The sequence below is a fragment of the Panthera tigris genome, chromosome E3 (genome assembly GCF_018350195.1).
Source record: "Panthera tigris isolate Pti1 chromosome E3, P.tigris_Pti1_mat1.1, whole genome shotgun sequence".
NCBI classification, from domain to species: Eukaryota; Metazoa; Chordata; class Mammalia; order Carnivora; family Felidae; genus Panthera; species Panthera tigris.
Genome location: NC_056675.1, coordinates 9631838 through 9650579, shown reverse-complemented (window position 1 = coordinate 9650579; position 18742 = coordinate 9631838). Strand labels below are relative to the sequence as shown.

Genomic DNA, 18742 nt, shown 5'->3' with positions numbered 1-18742 from the left:
TAGTCACACTTTCCCTCCTCACAAACCACCGATAGGCCCCCCTGCGTGATCGGCCCCCCTGCGTATGCGCATCTCCAATGTCCCCCGGATGACCCAAGGGAGCCAGGGAACGCACCGTTTACTTAGCCCTGACTAAGCTCGGCCAAGCAACATGCCATTCCTTTTTTTTTTTTTTTTTTTAACATTTTAGTTTGAGATAATTTTAGACTTTAAGAAGAATTGCAAAAATAGTTCAGAGTTCCCGTACATCTTTGCTCAGCTTCCCCTTACACTAACTAACATGTTACATAAGCGTAGGAAAATCATCAAAGCTAAGAAGCTCACCTGGGTGCAATACTATCAACTATGTACTACAGAACTCATTTGGATTGCTTCCTGTGTTCCCACTATGGTCCTCCTTCTGCTCCAGGACCCAATCAGGATCCCACTTCGTACTGTCTCATCTCCGGCCTGTGGCAGCTCCTTAGTCTTTCCTGGTCTTTTAAGACCTTGACATTTTGTTTTTTAATGTGTATATTTGAGAGAGAGAGAGAGAGAGAGAGAGAGAGAGAGAGAGAGAGAACGATTGGGGGAGGGGCAGAGAGAGAGAGACACAAAATCCGAAGCAGGCTCCGGGCTCCAAGCTGTCAGCACCGAGCCTGACGTGGGGCTTGAACCCACGAACCATGAGATCGTGACCTGAGCTGAAGTCGGTCGCTTAATCAACTGAGCCACCCAGGCATCCCAAGTCCTTGACGTTTTTGAAGAACCGCTAGTCCGTTATTTTGTAGAACATCCCTCACTGGCTTTGTCTGATGTTTCTCATGATAAGACTGGGGCTACGCACTTTTGGCAAGAAAACCACTCGGGTGATGTGCCCAGTTCAGCGTATCTGTCAGGAGCCATTCATTTTCACACACCGGTTTCTTGGGTTTCTCTGGATACTCAAGGCAGCCCCGTGAGACAGGTATTATTATCCCCATTACACAGATGGGAATATTGAGGCAAAGAAATTAAGGCATTTGCCCGAGGTCACTGGGGTGATAAGCGGCAGAGACAGGATTTGCACCCAGTTCTTTCTAGGACACGCCAAGCTGCCATTTCACTTCTTTCCAATTTAAACTCATTCATATGACCTTGACTGATCGGGAGAAATTGGACTTGAATGGTTAACCTAATTATTCCTAGTCTTACAGATAGGATTCTAAAACCGATGACTCCCAACAGCTAACATTTATTGAGCGCCTACTATTTGCCTGGCATAAGGCTTCATGTTTCATCCCTAAAGTATCTTGCTCAAAACCTTGCCACAACACAGTGGAGTTGGTGCTGCAGGGGCCTGATCCCTTATCCCAAACTTCTGGGGTCACGTGCGTCTGGGGAGTTAGGACTTCAGGGTTTGGGCAACACCCTCTGATCAAACACGGTCATCTTTGCAGCATATCGTAGGACCTTCCATTCTAAGACGGGCACATAACACAGTCTACAAACAGGCCCAGACAAGTACAGGTCGGGCACCACACTCTGAAATAAACCTGTAGTCTTCCAGACCTTCGGGATCTCAGAACCGCAGACCAGGAATTGTGGGCCTATTACATAAAGTCATTTGCAAATGAGGAGGCAGAGGCTGGGAGGGTCTCAGGGCCACTCATTACCCAGCCTGCCCCTCACTCTGAGGCCTAAGGCAGAATAGTAGCTGGGAATCTACCCCAGGCATTTAAGACTCTCTCCTACCAATGGGTTTTATTTCCCATTTCCCATGAGAAAAGACATTCTGAATACGTTCAATGGCACGGAGAATAAATAGAAGGAAACCCCAGGCTCTGAGCCGTCCCCTGAGCAGGGTGTGAAGGAGATGACCACACCGTCACCAGTCACCGTCATCGCTATGACAGTTACTGTTTTTCTAAGGCATTAGAGGAAACTTTTTCTTTCCATAAAAATATCATTAGTGTCATCAGATCAGTCTTGTCCAATCAGCCCCAAGTTCTGCTTCCAACGAGGCCCCCAAAGGGGTCTGTGAGGTCCAGGTCTTTCCCTATGACATAAGGATACCCTTAATTGCTCAGACTTTCCTTCCTAAAAGGTCACGGCTAAATCATCTGTGAGTTGATCCAGACTCCTACGGCCCTATACGGTTTAGCCGACTTTGCCTCTCGCGTTAGGTGGGCCTTAATCCCCACTGTGCACAGGGAGGCACCCCTTCACTTGCCCTATAATTACTTTCCAGTTAGAGGTTTGGGAAGAAAGTTCCAGACAGCAACAATCATCACTGGTTGACGTCACCTTCGCGATTGCTGACTTCCCTCCAACCTCCTGCTCATTCACCTTCTCACTTGACCTAGGATGGGGACACCGAGGCAACCCCCACCATAATGAGTAAGTGGAGATTTGCATATTAAGGGAGAGCTGTGGATGAATCAGTGGTAAGCACACAGAACCCCAAGCAAGCAAATGAAAACAATTCATTAGTCTGGGAATAACAAAAACTTAGGCAGGAAAGGAAAAGATACCACATATACTCAGCTGCTCCTGGCATTTCCAGGGTCGTGATAAAGTTGACACTGAATAGAGAGTTAAAACTCTAGCGGCACAGAGGAGGAAAAGTGCCCTGGGGATGGGGGGAGTATATATGCAGATGAAAGCTAGATCTTTATCTTCCAGAATGGCAGGTTCACAATAATGGCTATAATGAGGTTCACAATAATGGCTGTAACGAAAGCAGTTTCCAGAATTAAAAGTGGTGTGCTTCTGGGAAGCAGGAAATAGTTGGGGAGGAGCAAAGTGCTGGACCAGGACATTCCTGGATTGTGGTGACAAGTCTGAGTTGCTATCTGACCCTTGAAACTGTGTACATGCAGACCTTCAACGGAAATAAAATCACACAACTGGTCACAGGCAGAGCCGCGACCCAGACCCCAGTGTTCTGCCCTCCTGTCTGTGCCTTCGCTTCGGCCTTTGTCTTTCCAGACTAGACAATTCCTTCTGCATGCCCTCTGTCATCTTAGCCGACATTTGAGCCAGCCCTGGGACTTAGGACCAGAAAGATTCCTCCAAGCACGCCATCCCTCCCCAGGTCCGGTGCAAAGGCGGGCCAGTGGGGGGGGGGGGGGGTCATGGTCCAGGCAATCGCCTCCTGAGATCTCCTGGTAACTCTTCCTGTGGTTCTGTGCCCACCCTTGAAAATGTGGGATTTCCTCATCTAGGTGACCCTCAACTCAGGCATCCTCGGGCAGCAGACCAACAAGGAAGCCAAGATCCATTCATTTACTTATCTCACAGCCATGAGCCTACCCCGTGCCCAGAAGTACACTAGTCCCCCAAATTTGGATGTGCTTAAGTACTAGTAAGAGAATCATAATATCAGCTGATACTTCTTTTTTTTTTTTTTTAAGTTTATTTGTTTATTTTGAGAGAGAGAGAGAAAGCATAAGCAGGGGAGGGACAGAGAGAGAGAGGGAGACAGAATTCCAAGCAGCCTCTGCACAGTCAGCACAGAGCCTGATGAGGGGCTCGAACTCATGAACCACGAGGTCATGACCTGAGTCGAAGTCAGACGCTTAACTGATTGAGCCACCCAAGCACCCCACGAGCTGATACATCTGAGTGCTCGCTATATGGATGGCAATGCACTGAGCGTTTTCCTTGCATTATGTCATTTAATGATTTCAACCGCCTATGAGGTAGGTATTTTCATTAACATAGATGCTATTCCCATGGCTCTCTGCTTAACTGAGTCAGATCAAGCTATGCCCACCAGCGTCTCTGTAAAGCAGCCTGCCTGGAACCCATGGCAGGTGACCCGCCGGACCTAAAGCCCATGCTCCTAACCTTTACAGAGTCTTGGGGCACGACCTGGACCCAGACACAAGCCTGGATCTGCCTCAAATCTGGGCAAGGATTTGCAGAATGGACCCTAGGCAAGTTGAAGTTTCTTTTCTAATCCTCACTTTCCTCTGGGAAACTGGACTGGATCAGAGGCCACACCTCAGAAAACGGGAGGCACCAGGGAGGGAAGGTCAACGGGTGAAGCAGGCTGGCAGAAGACAAAATGGCACCCTTCTGGACACCCTGCGTGGCCTTTGAGTCAGTGTCAAAGAGTTTTTCTGGAAAATCATTTTTGTCATGTGCTACAACCTTGGCCTAACGGACTAACCCCGGGAAGCCCAAGATCAGAAGTTGCTCCCGGAGTTTTGCAGTGCTCAGACTATGCAGATGTACCTGGTCTGCAGTCCTACAGAAGACTGTGTGTGCTTGGGCAGAAGTGACCAACTGCAAAGGACTTCTCACTAGGTAATTTTCCTGTGTGAGTGACTTTGGAAGGCCAGTTCTTGGTGGGTGGGGAGGCACAAGACCCTCTCTGACCAATGCAGAAGAAGTTACCCATAGAAGTTAAGTGCAGCCAGGGCTACAGAGGAAGGTCTCACAGAGAAGGAAAGCCAAATAGGATTCCGTGTTCGAAGCTAAGAAACAGGACAGCAAAACTGGAATGACAAGGGCCAGGTGTTGTCAAAAGACAGTCAACTCTCACAGGGCTGCTGCTTCAGTCAATAACTGTGCTTTCACAGAATCACCAAGTCTCTCAACCTTCGGGGTGATCTCAGCCAATCCCCCTCATTTCACAACTGTGACTGAAGACCTGTATGTAGGAGGTAGGGACCACGATGGGGCAGGGGGAACCACAGCCAGGAGAAGCAAGACTTCCTGATTCTTTTCTTTTTTTAAGTTGATTTATTTTGAGAAAGAGAGAGACAGAAAGTGAATGTGGGCAGAGACAGAGGGAGGGAGAGAGAATCCCAAGCAGGCTCCGCACTATCAGCACAGATGCCTCACACAGAGCTCGAACCCACAAACTATGAGATCATGACCTGAGCTGAAATCAAGAGTCGGACATTTAACCACTGAGCCACCCAGGCGCTCCCCCCTTTTTTTAAAGATTTTATTTTTAAGCAATCTCTACACCCAACGTGGGGCTCGAACTCACAACCCAGAGATCAAGCGTTCATGCTCTGCCGACTGAGCCAGCCAGGTGCCCTGAGGGTTCCCAATTCTTAATTCAGTGCTAAGGGAGCTCCTGGCTGCCAGGACTACCCAGGCACACTCCAGACCACCCTGGTGACCCTGAAGAAGGACCAGCACACTGCAGGGCCACCCCGAGGGAAGCTGTTCATTTGTCACCACCTCTGATTCCTGACCACAAGTCAGCTCTCTTTCGAGCAAAGACGCCATCATGATCGTAGAGAAAACAAAGGGATTTCTCACCCGCCTTTTTTAATAGACAGCACAGGGCTTGATCAAGAAAAAGAAAAAAGTAAGGTTAAGTAAATTATATCTGTGACCCTCACACTTGGAATTGCACCAAAGGACCCCACGGCGCAGCAGGAAAGAATGTTTGAACGGCTGCTGAATTGTTTTCCCAGGATAAGATTTCTGTGAATAGGCACCAAGTGTGGAAACGCAATGTGTTATCTATGGCCACAATAAGCACAGATGAAATAACAAGTGTCCCTCCGGGTTTAAAAAGGGTGGCCTGTCTGTGCAGCGAGGCAAGGGCTGCATGAGGTTTGTTGTCCCAGAGCGTGAGTTACCTGTTATCATCCCGTATCGGCTTCTTATCGCCAAAGTAACAAATTACCACCCATTTAGAAGCTTAAAACAACGCCCGTTTATCAGCTCTCGGTCCTGCGGGTCAGAAGGCTAACTCGGTTTCACTGGGCTAAATGCAAGGTGCTGGTGCAGCTGCGTTCCTTACTGGGAAGAGTTCAGATTACTCTCCCCATCTTAAGGTCCTTAATTACATCTGCAAAGGCCCTTTTCGCCATGTGAATGTGGTGGGAGGGGGGCGTATATTGTGTTGCCTACCACATCCTTGTCATCCCACCTGTGGGACACACTTCGGGAATACTGGCTCCCAGCGCACCGACTCTTGCACGCACAAGCCTCTTTCTGGAAAGCGTCCCTCCCACTGAATCCTCCGCTCCTAAAACAGGCTCTCCTCTCCCTACCACCGTAGCCAAACCTACAGCTTCAGTCCAATGTGACAGAGACCACGTACATTCACCCCAGCATGGGGCACCTGCCTCGGAATGGGATCTGGGCCCTATTCCATTTTTGGTTAGAGCAACAATCAAATACAGTCAGGTCCTCAATACGCATTATGAGTTCACTCAGCAAACATTTGTTGAGGGCCTGCGGGGCCCTGAGCATCATGCTTGGGGTGGGGGCTACAAAGAAGGTTAAGCTACAGGGAAAGTCACAGTCCATCATGGACAGTCATCCAGATCAACACGTTGACACAGAAACACGCAGAAATACCATCAAGTAGATGTGCCCAGAAGAGTGGTGGAGGAACTTCCCAGAGAGGGGGCCATCGGACGTGGGACTTCAAGAATGAGGAATTTAGCCAGGTGGAAAAAGTGGGAGCGGCATTCTAGGCCAAAAAGAATGCTGTGCCACCTGGAGACACACAGAGGCGTGAAGCAGTGGGCTGCTGGGATAGAGTAGGGCTGGGGGGGGAGGGGGTGTGGGGCGCAAAGTTTGGCTCTGTGCAATGCCCATATGCTTGAGTTTCAGCTTAGAGTGACAAAGAGGCTTTTAAAACATGGAGTTATAGGGGCGCTGGGTGGCTTAGTCAGTTGAGTGTTCGACTTTGGCTCAGGGCATGATCTCGCGGTTCGTGAGTTTGAGCCCCACGCTGGACTTGCTCCTGTCAGCCTGTCAGCGCAGAGCCCATTTTGGATCCTCTGTCCCCCTCGCTCTGCCCCTCCCCGGCTTACGCTCTCCCCAAAATAAATAAATATTTTAAAAAAAATTAAAACATGGAGTGATACAAGCAGGTATGCCTTTTAAAACAGAACTCGTTAAGACAGCCAAAGGGAGGGTAGATCTCCCGAGGGGCGGCGCTGGATGGCAGGAAAGCCAGCTGGGCTGTGCAAGACGTAGCTCAGGCTCCAGAAAGAGGCCTGAGCTGAGGCAGAAGCAGCGGGTGGCAAAGCAGGAGCGATATGGACAACGATCAAGGAGTCAAGAAGACACAACAACTGGACTCCGTGCGTAGCCGCAGGGGCGCAGAACGCGGGGAGGTCAAAATGGCCGCGAGAATTTCAGCCTCAAGGGTCAGGGATGGTTTATAAACTGGGATTCTCTAGAACCGAGAACAAAGGACAGGGAGCCAGTTTGTGGCAGGAGACAAAGTTCGGGTCTAGGTGTGTGGGGGTAGTTTTGTTTTTTATCAGCAGTAATGGGCTTAAGGCTGTACAGGGAGGTCCCTTCCTGCAATAAGAATCTCAAGAGAACAGGGCACCTCAAGTCACTTCCAAGCATGAGTCAGGGAGCTGACGTTCAAGAGGAAGTCCCTGAGAACCACCCAGAGTTACGTCAGACAGCTGGTCTCTTCAGGGGCCCCGGCTCTTGCTGGCTCCAGTCGTGCTCCCATGAACCCAGAGTCAGGGTGTACTTCTTAGGGTTCACAGTTCAGAACGGGGACCAAAAATGGCTGACACTCATCAGGGCTTCATTCAAAATATTTCATCCTTCATACTATGGACCCTTATCAAGAGTCACTCGGGGCCAGATGCTGTGTCAGGAGCCTGAGGCTTCAAAGATGAATAAGGTTCTCAACACAGAGTCTTGGCATGCCTACCAGGTGCCAGGCCCGGAGAGGTAGAGTCCTGGGCTGACCTGTAACTTCAAGGGAAGTTGCCCTGCATCTTGCTCAGAGGCAAAACCACACAGCTCATGCCTGTCAATCTCTTTCTGAAGGATCATGGAAAATGGGAGGGAAGAATATAGCATCGGTCAAGACGGACCCAAGAAAAACCAGAGAAAGCATTAGTTTCCAGACCAATATGGCAGAAGGGCCACATGACAGGCAGTAACACGTAATCACACACACACACACACACACACACACACACACACACACACCAACAACTGTCTAAACTAAGAGCTGTCATTGTGGGTTGGCCCCAGGGACCATGCAGCAGGACAGGGACCTCACAGAACCACCGTTAGAAGGTCAGCGTTTCGGCCATGTTCCCTCAAGACATCCCCCAAGCTCCCAGGTTCTCCCACTTGACATTGCTGGTCAAGCAAGACTCGATCTACATCTGTGGAGCACAAGCCAAGCGTGGGGTCATGTCTTCCACAAGTCCGCCACCCAGATCTTTTTTTTTTTTAACTAATTTTATTGTTATTTTTTTAAATTTGTTTATTTATTTTGAGAGAGAACAAGCTGGAGAGGGGCAGAGAGGCCGCGGGGCGGGAGGGACAGAAAATCTGAAGTGGGCTCCACTCTGACAGCAGAGAGCCCAATGCGCGGCTTGACCTCACGAACCATGAGATCATGACCTGAACCGGAGTCAGACGCTTAGGCAACTGAGCCACCCAGGTGCCCCCCCCCCCGACCCCAGATCTTTGCTTTTATTCAAATATGCTTCTTTTGAGCCTACACCACACTTTCTTCTCTCATTCTCTCCCTTGAGAACTTTTCATCACCTGATTTATTTTGTACTTCACGGATCTCCCGAGCCTTAGCCAGTGTGTAACTCCCTCTGCTAGACATGGAGTGACTCACTGAAAGACAAGGGAGGACCTGAGGGCCCGTCTGCCTCTGCAGACACAAGACACAAATGAATGGAAGCCGAGGGCAACACGCTCAGTGTGGTCTAATGATAAGTCTCAACTTCACAACTACCTGTTACAGCGGGGCTTGGAACATGATGCTTGGATACTTGTGTGTCTTCAATCAAAAGCTGCATCAGAAGGGTTTTCACAGGGGAGGGGCGCCTGGGTGGTTGAGTCGGTTAAGCACCTGACTCCTTTTTTCGGCTCAGGTCATGATCTTGTGGTTTGTGGGATCGAGCCCCGTGTTGGGCTCTGCACTAACAGCACAGCCTGCTTCGGGTTCTCTCTCTGCCCCTCCCCTGCTCGTGCTCTCTCTCTCTCAAAATAAATAAATAAACATTAAAAAAAAAGAAGGGTTTGGGGCGCCTGGGTGGCTCGGTCGGTTAAGCGTCCGACTTCAGCTCAGGTCATGATATCACAGTGGTTCGATTGTGGGTTCGAGCCCTGTGTCGGACTCTGTGCTGACAGCTCAGAGCCTGGAGCCTGCTTCAGATTCTGTGTCTCCCTCTCTCTCTGCCCCTCCCATGCCCGTGATCTGTCTCTGTCTCTGTCTCTGTCTCTAATAAATAAACATTAAAAATTAAAAAAAAAAAAAGAAGGGTTTTCACAGGGGAAGCTATATTTGGGGGAGACCTCAAACGGTGGGTGGGCATGTAAGTGGTAAGTTCTTGGCCTCCTCAAGACACTGTCTCTTACTCCCTGGAAGGAGTTTTTTTTTAACCTTCTGTATTTTGAAATATAACATAGAGAAAAACTGCACAAAATAAAATGTACAGCTTAATAAATTATCATAAACTACTACACAGACCAATGAACAGATTGATGGCAGGACCTCAGCCACTCTCCTTGTACATCTTCCCAATCACTAACCTCCCTTGCATCCAAGGACAATATTTATCTGGCCTTTTATGGTGATCGTCCCCCTATTTCCCCTTATTTCTTTACTGCTTTACTGTCGAAGCAGCAGACTTAATACCAGTTTAGCTTTGCCTGTTTTGTGAACTTGATACAAATGGAAGCATACAGAAGGTGTCCTTTTGGCTCTGCCTTTTTTTTTTTTTCCATTCACCATTCTGTGTGTAAGATTCATCCACGTTGTTGAATGTAACTCCAGCTTCTTCATTCTCCGTGTTGTGTAGTATCCCGAGGAGAGACCACATCACGATTCAGTCAGTGATCCATCTACTGTTAAGGGCTTTTGGATTATTTCCAGTCCGGAGCTGGTGCAAAAGATGGTTATGAATATGCTTCCAGAGATCTTTTGGGGCGTGTGTGTGCACTGCTGTTGGGTATACAGCTAACAGGAAAAGTGCTGGCCTCTTGAGTCTGTACATCCTTAATTTTAGGATAACACCAGGCTGCTACCCAACGCGGTTACACGAACATGCAGCCCCATCAGCAATGCACGAGCGTTTCCATTGCTCTGCATCCTTGCCAATGCTCGGCACTGTCAGTGTTTCTTTTTTTTTCCATTTTTATTTCAGCCATGTTGATGGGCACCTAGTGGTATCTCATTGCAATTAAAAAAAAATTTTTTTTAACATTTATTTATTTTTGAGAGACCGAGAGAGACAGAGTGCAAGTGGGGAAGGGGCAGAGAGAGAGAGAGACACAGAATCCGAAGCAGGCTCCGAGTTCTGAGCTGTCAGCACAGAGCCCGACGCAGGGCTCGAACTCATGAACTGTGAGATCATGACCTGAGCCGAAGTAGGATGGATGCTTAACCGACTGAACCACCCAGGTGCCCCTCGTTGCAATTTTAATTTGCATTTCCTTGATTACTAATGAGGTTGCACGTTTTCATATGTTTATCGGCCATTTGTTCAGTCTCTTTTGTGAAGTTCTTCCTGACTATTTTTCTTTTTTTTTTTTTTAAACGTTTATTTATTTTTGAGACAGAGAGAGACAGAGCATGAACGGGGGAGGGTCAGAGAGAGAGGGAGACACAGAATCTGAAACAGGCTCCAGGCTCTGAGCTGTCAGCACAGAGCCCGACGCGGGGCTCGAACTCACGGACCGCGAGATCATGACCTGAGCTGAAGTTGGACGCCCAACCGACTGAGCCACCCAGGCGCCCCAGTTCCTGACTATTTTTCATTTAGGTGGTCCTTTGATCTCTTTTCAGATTTTTTTTTTTTTTTTTTTTTTACACATTCTGGAAACAGGCCCTCTGATAGTTATGTGTGTTGCAAAAATCTGGGAGGAATTTCAAAAGTCCAAATAAATCAATTGCAAAAGACGTAGAGAAAAAAAAAAAATCTGTCATTTTTCTAAGTTACCAGCCCCAGACCAGGCTTCAGCTTTAAAGGGAGATCTAGAAAGAACACAATTTGAGATAAGACCCACCAGGTTCAAGCGTCTGCGAGCCCATTTCCTGAGTGCTCTCGGGCAAGTCACTTAAGCTCTCTGAGCCTCAGTGACCACACTTGAGAACGGCCCACTATTTGTCACACGGCTGTTCTGTGGCTGAAGGGAGGTTATGTGCAAATGTGCTTTATAAACTGCCTATCAGTTAAAATCAGAAGCAATCGGCCACACGGGCTTCCTGAACGGCCCCAACCAGCTTCCGAAGAGCTGTCTCTAGCGCTAACAGAGGCGGCAGCAGCAACCTTTCAGATCCAAGAAAATCCCCATTCTCCCTTCCACCGTCTCAGCCAGAGGACACCTTCAATCCCCGTCCCTCTGCCCGCACTGTGTCAGACTGGACTGCCCACGAGCCAGGAACAGGGCTCCTCCCCGCCTGCCGGGGCAGGAAAACAGGAAGCAGCCCCCACCCTGCCAGGAGGTGGGGCTGACAAGCTCCCTTTCCTAGGTGGGCACCTCTCCAGGCCATCAACCCTCTGGATGCGGGAGAAGCACTGGCCGCTGGCCCACCGCCCCGCCACCCCCCACCCGGGTCTGCTCCGTACTTTGTCCCAAGGTGGTGGAGTGAGTGGGCCGGTGGACAGGGGGTGTAGAACAGTCCTCCTCGGTGCCTTGCTGACATGCCAGGCAAGGAGCCCTTTCAGTGCCCAGGTGGGGCGGGGACTCAGCTCTCCGGCCACGTGGGTGCTCCTCGTCCCATTCTAAGCAAGGTTCAGCACCATCCTTTCATGCGCCCCAGTCTACATACGGGGGGACGTGGAAGCTTTTCAAGGGAGCAGCCTAGAGCTCCGATCAAGCGCGGGTCCCTATTCCTCAGGGTGGAAACCCGCTTACAGGAATTTCATTAGCCCAAATGGTTGAGAGCTGGAAATCTTGCCCGGCCTCCCCAGTTTGAGCGGAGAAATTCAGTAGTAGAGCCAGATTTGCTCACTCCCCAGGGAGCACTCTCACATTATGTGCACATCCCTTACTCCAGCAGTGGTACGCAGGCCACTGCCATCAGCCTTGTCCAGGTGCCTGGGACACACCAGGCCAGTTTCTCTCCCTTCCCCGTAATACCTTCTAGCTCAGAATGGCCCCACCCGAAGCAGAAAGAAACCTTGGGAAGTCCAAGCCCGTGTTCTGGGAATGTTTATAAAGTGTTCGGAACTTAACGGAAATCCAAATCATCGACCGTGAGCCCTAATCCCATCTCTAGACTCTGCAGGCTCTGTCCTAAATAGATACCCTGGGCGCACCAGCCTGGCACACAGGGCAGTCACTTAGTAAGAGTTAATCATTGGAGAAATCAAAGGAGACAGAGGGAGAGCCTCCAAAATGTGCAAAGGGAAAGTACTCTGCAAGCAGAGGCCTGCCTGTAGCACCCAGGCTCCCGGTAGTTCCTCCAACTGTTTTACATCCACACATTTGGCAAACAGGCCCAGCGCCTGCCTCCTGCAAGGGCTCGCTCAGCACGGAGAGCCAGACCCTGCCCCCAAGAGCTTACGGTCTGGGAGAGAAGCCACGGTGCGACCTGGGTGGATGGGACAGACAGACGGTAGCTACGGGCCCCTGCTTGCTGGAATACCTGATCTGGCTGGAGGAGACTGCAGTGGCGGTCTAGTGCAGGGATGCGGTGTTAAGGCCCGGAAGAGAGAGGCGCCAGGGACCCTTAGGTGCCCCGTCATGCAGGGCTTCTTGGGACCCAGCAAAGGTTCTTGAGAAAAGGGGGTTACAGAAGCCAGTGTTGGGCTTTAGAGACAACCCGTCTGGCCCCAGGCTATTTGGGAAGCAGAAAGGAGGGGATTACACCAACACTGGAAAGAGGTACTAAGGGCAGGAACAGTGCAGAGCAGAGCAGTGGACAAGAGAAACATCACAGAGCACAGTGTGGCTGTGAGGAAACAGGAAAGGGAGGACTCACAGTGGATGCCAAGGAGCTGAAGGGCACCAGCGAGGACCAGACACTGGCATTCAGAGGCAGGGGAGGCCCAAAGTTGAGCCTGGAGCATGTGTGGTTTATGTAGGGACAAATGTCCAATGGGAAGTGGTCACACAGGCCAAGAACTCAGGAGGTGGCGTCACAGGAAGTAAGAAAAGAAACTATCAGAGGAGCTGAGCACAGAGGAAGTGGACAGAAGGTGAAAGAGAAGTGGGGTGAGGTTAGCACTTTGGGGACCCAACTGTTAGGGGGAGAAAGAGAGCTGAGGGGGCTAGGCTGTGACTCCAGGGTGACAATCAAGCACAATCCGGGGCTGGTTTTCCTGAGTTTGGGTCCCGACTCTGACCCTGACTTCAGAACCTTGGGCTGGTTACTGACATGTCTAAGCCTTGATTTCCTCATCTGTAAAATAGGGATCATAATTTGTAAATTCCTTCCAAGAACTGGGAGCAGGTGTGGCTCGTAAAGGCCTTTACCATGTGCACACAGCAAATGCTATAAATGTTGGCTATTCTCATTATTATCAATGGGAGGAAACCAAAGTACAGAACCACAAGTTCAAAGAAAGCTCTTAGCATCCTCTCTCTTTTCAATACCAACTAAGAGAGCAAGCAGGGGACAGGAGGGGGACAGCACCTTTTATGTTAGAAACCATTCCCGTGCAGCCAGAGTCAAGAAGCCCTGATCCCTCGGGGCGCCTGGGTGGTTCAGTGGGTTAAGCGTCTGACTTCGGCTCAGGTCATGATCTCACAGTTCGTGGGTTCGAGCCCCATGTTGGGCTCTGTGTTGACAGCTGGGAGATTGGCATCTGCTTCGGATTCTGTGTCTCCCTCTCTCTCTGCCCCTTCCCCTGCTCATGCTGTCTCTCTTAAAAATAGTCATTAAAAAAAATTTTTAAAAAATAAAAAAGAAGCCCTGATCCCTCTGCTCAAACCCCAAAATTTTTGAGCATGTGAATCAAAGCCAGAGCTGAAGATCATGAGCAAAATGGTAGAAACACCCCCTGACTTTTTGGTCATCAGATTTCAGAACCCTGGCTTCTCGGTTTACTTGCTGCATGACCTTGGACAAGTCACTTGGCCTCTCTGAGCCTGAGCTATTAAATAGAATAATGGCTATAAATCACTCAGCATGTTTCTAGTGCCCACCAGGCCCTCAATAAATATTTGTTTCTGTCTCTTCCTCTCGAGAACCCGAGTTTCCTGGCTCTTTCCAGCTCACGGTTGGTTGGGATCCTGTTACTCTGTGGAGGGCTCCACCGGAAGGCTCTGTGTTTCCAGAGCCCCAACGCCTCCTCTGACCTTAGCAATCACCAACCACAGAGCAGAGGTGCTCAAATTTCAGGGTGCCCAGGGCTACCCAGGGCTCTGGCTGAAATGCAAGCTCTCATTCAGTAGGTGATGCTGGTGCTGTAAGTCCTCTGTGTAGAAGAGCCCCACAGTAGCTGGTCCACCTCTCTGCTGACTCATGAGCTCCCCCAGGCTGGTCTCTTTATCTTACCCATCTCGGTGTCCCCTCCACGCTCTCTGCTCACTAAATGGATGGTGAAAACATAAACCATGGAGAAAACCATTTTCCAGCTAAGCAAATACAGACAGGGAATTTTGTCTATGGGTGCCAGCCCTCCTGGTTCATTCCAGAATTGCCCTCCTTGGCCAACATGAGGACAGCATGGTAGAAGGGGCCTGGCACCTGGAGTCCTGGATCTGAATCTTGCTTTTCAGTCACCAGCGGGTGGCCCTGGGCAAGTTACCAAGCTCTCACCCGTAAGATGAGGGTGTTATACCCAAGCATAGTGGAGCCCCCAGTGATGGCTAAAACGTGCTGTATAAACTGTAAAGTGTTCCAGGCAAGGTATCATTACCCCAGCAACTTTTTTGAGGGCAAGAGCCACTTTTCACTCCCCTAGAACCTGAAGGGTGCTTGTGATGGGCTGGGTGGGGGACACAGCAGGGATCAGGTTGGAGATGGGGGCTGCGGCAGGTGGGTCTGGGGTCCCCACTCTGGCAGGGATGCTGGCCTAACCAGAAGGAAGGCAGACAATTCACAGTCCTCTCATGGGCATGGGGCAGGGCTCCTGACTGAGGGTGTAGGAGACAAAGGACCAGGAGGGCACTCAGGGGCTGTTAGGAAAAAGCATCAAGTAATTAAAGATGCCACCTGATGCCCACAGCTGAGTTTAACCCAGGCGAGGGCTTCCCTGCTGAGGTTAACCAATCATTTTCTACCCTCACCTACAGCTGGCTCAGCACTAACACAGGCATCTGAGGACACAGGAGAGAGCAAGACACAATCATGGGGCGCCTGGGTGGCTCAGTTGGTTAAGTGTCCAACTCTTGATTTCAGCTCAGGTGATGATCTCACGGTTCACGAGATCGAGCCCCGAGTTGGGCTCAGTCGGCACATAGCCTGCTTGGGATTCTTTCTCTCTCCCTCTCCCTGTACCCCTCCCCAGCTTGCGTGCTCTCTCAAAATAAATAAATAAACTCAAAAAAAAAAAAAGACACAGTCTTGTCCTCATGAAGCTCCTAGTTTACCGAGGGCAACATAGAGAGTGACAGGACAGCGTAACAGGTGTTACGGGTTGAAAGGCGGGAGTGGCCAATTCTGCTTTTCAGCCAGTTAGCCTCATCTGCGCTCATCTCCAGACGTGTTCTTTGCCATTCCCCATTTCTAGAATGCCCACCTCCCCTCCTCTCCACCCAGCAAGCACTATCTCATGCTGAATGGCGGTTAGGTCCTGGTGAGGGCTCCCAACCCCTCTCCACACCCACGCCAGCCTGTACTTTCCGCATGTGCTCTCGGTAATTATCACATTACCTAGGAACACTTCTGCCCCCCTACTGAAGAGTTAATCACAGCCTGCACCATTACTTGACATTTGTGCTTCCTTCGGTCTCCCCAGATTACAGCAAGAATCACTGAAATTGTGTCCCAAAGTTTACAAAAATGCCTTCACGCCTCTTATTTAATTTAACCCCCACAATACACCTGTAAGGTAAGTATCATCTTTATTTTATAATAAGGAAAACTTAGGTCTGCCCGAGGTCATAGGGCCTATCCAAGTGCCTGGCTATGAAACTCAAACCTCTTACACTCCAATGCCACTGTTCTACCCAGAGGCACTGGGTGCCACTGTTGCCTCAGAGGCAACACAGCGCAGTGGTTAAAGGCTGGGACCACTTCCAGCTGTGTGACCTTGGGCAGGTGACTTAACCTCTCTGTGCTTCAATTTCCCCATGGAAAATGGGGCTGATGCCCACCTCATGGGTCCTTGTTGAGATTAAAGAAGGTAACACAGCAAAGTACTTAGAACAGTGGCAAACACGATAATTAGCTACAATTATCACTACACCTTGGCTGATTCTCATGGTCTCTCAACTCTTTAAAAGTTTTTTCTAGCTCATTTTTATATCTCATAATACATTGGATACAGTTGAAGTCATTAAACAAAATGAGCTTTTGCAGATTGATTAATGCCAAGTTTTAGGACTGTTCTCTTTTCTTCGCTTTCATACCCCCCCCCCTTACAGTTTCAATAATAGAGAAACTTTCTTTTCCTGCCCCAGCCTACCTCCTCACTCTCACCCCCACCCCCAAAACAAGGCACTCGGTCAGGTGTGGCCAATCGCAAGGGTTCCACATATAAAATACCCGCAAACATTGACCTAGAGTCTCCTTTGTTGGGTGGTCCCTGGATGGCGAGGGGACATGCCAGTCCTGGGTAGAAGGAAGCTTTTGCAAATCTAATTTCCATCACTATAATGAGTCAAAGTTTTACGTGTCTTCCTCTAGTGCTCCAGTTTTTACTGATTTGAGACTCCAGACGGAATGGGTTATCATAAAATAACACCTATTTCTTTTCCTTTCCCATTAAAAAAAAAGAAGACTATTCACACTGCTTCCTGGAGCAAGAAGCCTCAGGATCAGGCAGCTCGTTGAGGCAGGAACACCCACAGTGGACAAGCAGACGGAAAGATTCTTTCCTTCCAAGGGGGCCAGTCCACAGAGCCAGAAACCCAAACCCAGCTGGTCCCTGGGAGGCAGCAGGGAACTGCCACCTCTCTCATCACGCCTGGGGTAGGATGACCCAGGAAGGGGACACTCCCTACTTTACACCACCCAGACACACGTGCAAAGGGCCAGAGGCAACTGGAAAGAGAAGATGAAGTTCCCAGGGGGGTGAAAAGCTTTCTTCTTTGCAAGATTCCATACACAGAATACACAGTCAGGTCCTCACAATCTTTCTATCTAAAACCCCAAAGGCCTTCCTTCACATTGGACTGTGTTTGGCGGTGGGGATGAGGCAGAACACAGCAGGGGAACCAGCCTCTGGCTGTGGAGGCCCAGCTGGATCTTCAAAGGTTCTACCCTGAGCGCAAGAGTGAAGCACAAATCTGCCCATACAACTTTGGCACCGGGATTAAAAGAAGTGCTGTGCCCTTTGAAATGGATTTTGCATACAAACGAGTTGATGAACACCAGAAACATGTCCGCTTTATTCAGTCAAATCAATACACCAGGCATTCAAACTCCGAGGTAGAAATGGATTGTGGCTTTTTGTTGATGACACTGGGAATTTTGGCCCCCAGCCCTGCTCAGGCTGGACAAATAGGGCAGTCTGCCTATTAGCTGTCAGGCACATCTTGGGGGATGAAACCAAAATCCCAAGTCAGGGCTCTGGGCATCACTGGGCAGCTCATCCTGACCAGCAGCGGGCTGTCCGGCCAAAGGCCGGCCCCTGGCCCCTGGCCCCTGGCCGGCCCTTTCCTCCAGCCCCCATTTTCCAAGCTCGGCCACACGTCGCATTTCCTACATTCCTTCTCGCCGCTCAGACCCCTGCAGCCTGGCCCTTGGAGGCCGACAGCTGGGGGTGGCGTGAGCCAAGCAAGAGGCACTAGGAAGGGGGTGCTGGGGGTGGGGGGGGGGAATGTCAGTGCAACCCAGAAGCGATGGAGAGGGGAGGAAAGGGCTCCCCGCTTCTCATCCCAGTCCAGCGCTCCGCTCTCCGCCGCCACACTTGAGTGGCCCCCCAATGCGCTTCCCCTGCTGAGAGGGCACCCCTTCCATTCGGTCCTTCTTCCGTTCCTTCGGCTCTCACCGTCCCTGTGACCCCTGCCCTGCCCCACGGGTCGTGCCAGCTCCTCGGAGCCGCCCTGCCCTTCTCCCCAGGCCAGCTGGGATGCCTCCGGGTCCCCGACCTCCCCAGGATCGCCTCGACCTGAGCACCCAGATGCTCCCTCTCGCGGCCCCCTTGCCCCGTCCTCCCTGGGCCTGAAGACCTCTGCCCCCTTCAAAGCCCCTCCCGGGCACTGCGTCTCTCGGGATGCCCAAGCCACGCATGCCCCGGGGTCCCCCGGTCCTCACCTGAGTCCGCTCGAAGCTCTCCCGTTCGGCCGCCTCGATCCCCGCGCCCACCCCGCGCCGGCTCAGCACCTTGGGCAGCGGGTTGGGCACCTGCTTCATGGAGCTAGCCATCCGGTCCATGTCGCCGCGCGGAGCCGAGTCAGGGGCCCTCGGCCGCCCCGGGATCCCCACGGCGCCGCCCGCCCCGCCCTACCCGCTGGGATCCGGCGCTAACGGGACGGCTTCCGCCTCCTATTGGCTGGGAGCGCTGCTACTCTCCCGCGGCCCCGCCCCACCCAGAGGCTTCCCCGCCCGCCCCCGCCCCCTCTGGAGCCCCACCGCGCGCCCCGCCCCTCTGGAGCTCTCCGGACCGCGAGGCGCGCCGTGACCGGCCCGGACGCCTGTCCGTCACCGGTTCCAGCCGCCCCCGGAGGGGGCGGGGCGGGGGGCGGGGCCCGGGCCGGGGCTGCCCTGACCTGCCCTCGCCCGCCCCTCCCCCGACGCCCG

General features: G+C 51.1%; 1 protein-coding gene across 1 annotated transcript in view; it reads right to left on the bottom strand.

The window, feature by feature from the left end:
- The window catches only part of HIP1 (huntingtin interacting protein 1), a 148159-nt gene extending 129767 nt beyond the window's left edge, over window positions 1-18392 (bottom strand). Inside the window, exon 1 of the mRNA XM_042972275.1 lies at window positions 18257-18392. Coding sequence (XP_042828209.1) covers window positions 18257-18376 — 120 coding nt within the window. The 5' untranslated portion in view covers window positions 18377-18392. The remainder of the gene's footprint in view (window positions 1-18256) is intronic.
- Window positions 18393-18742: the final 350 nt, after the last annotated feature.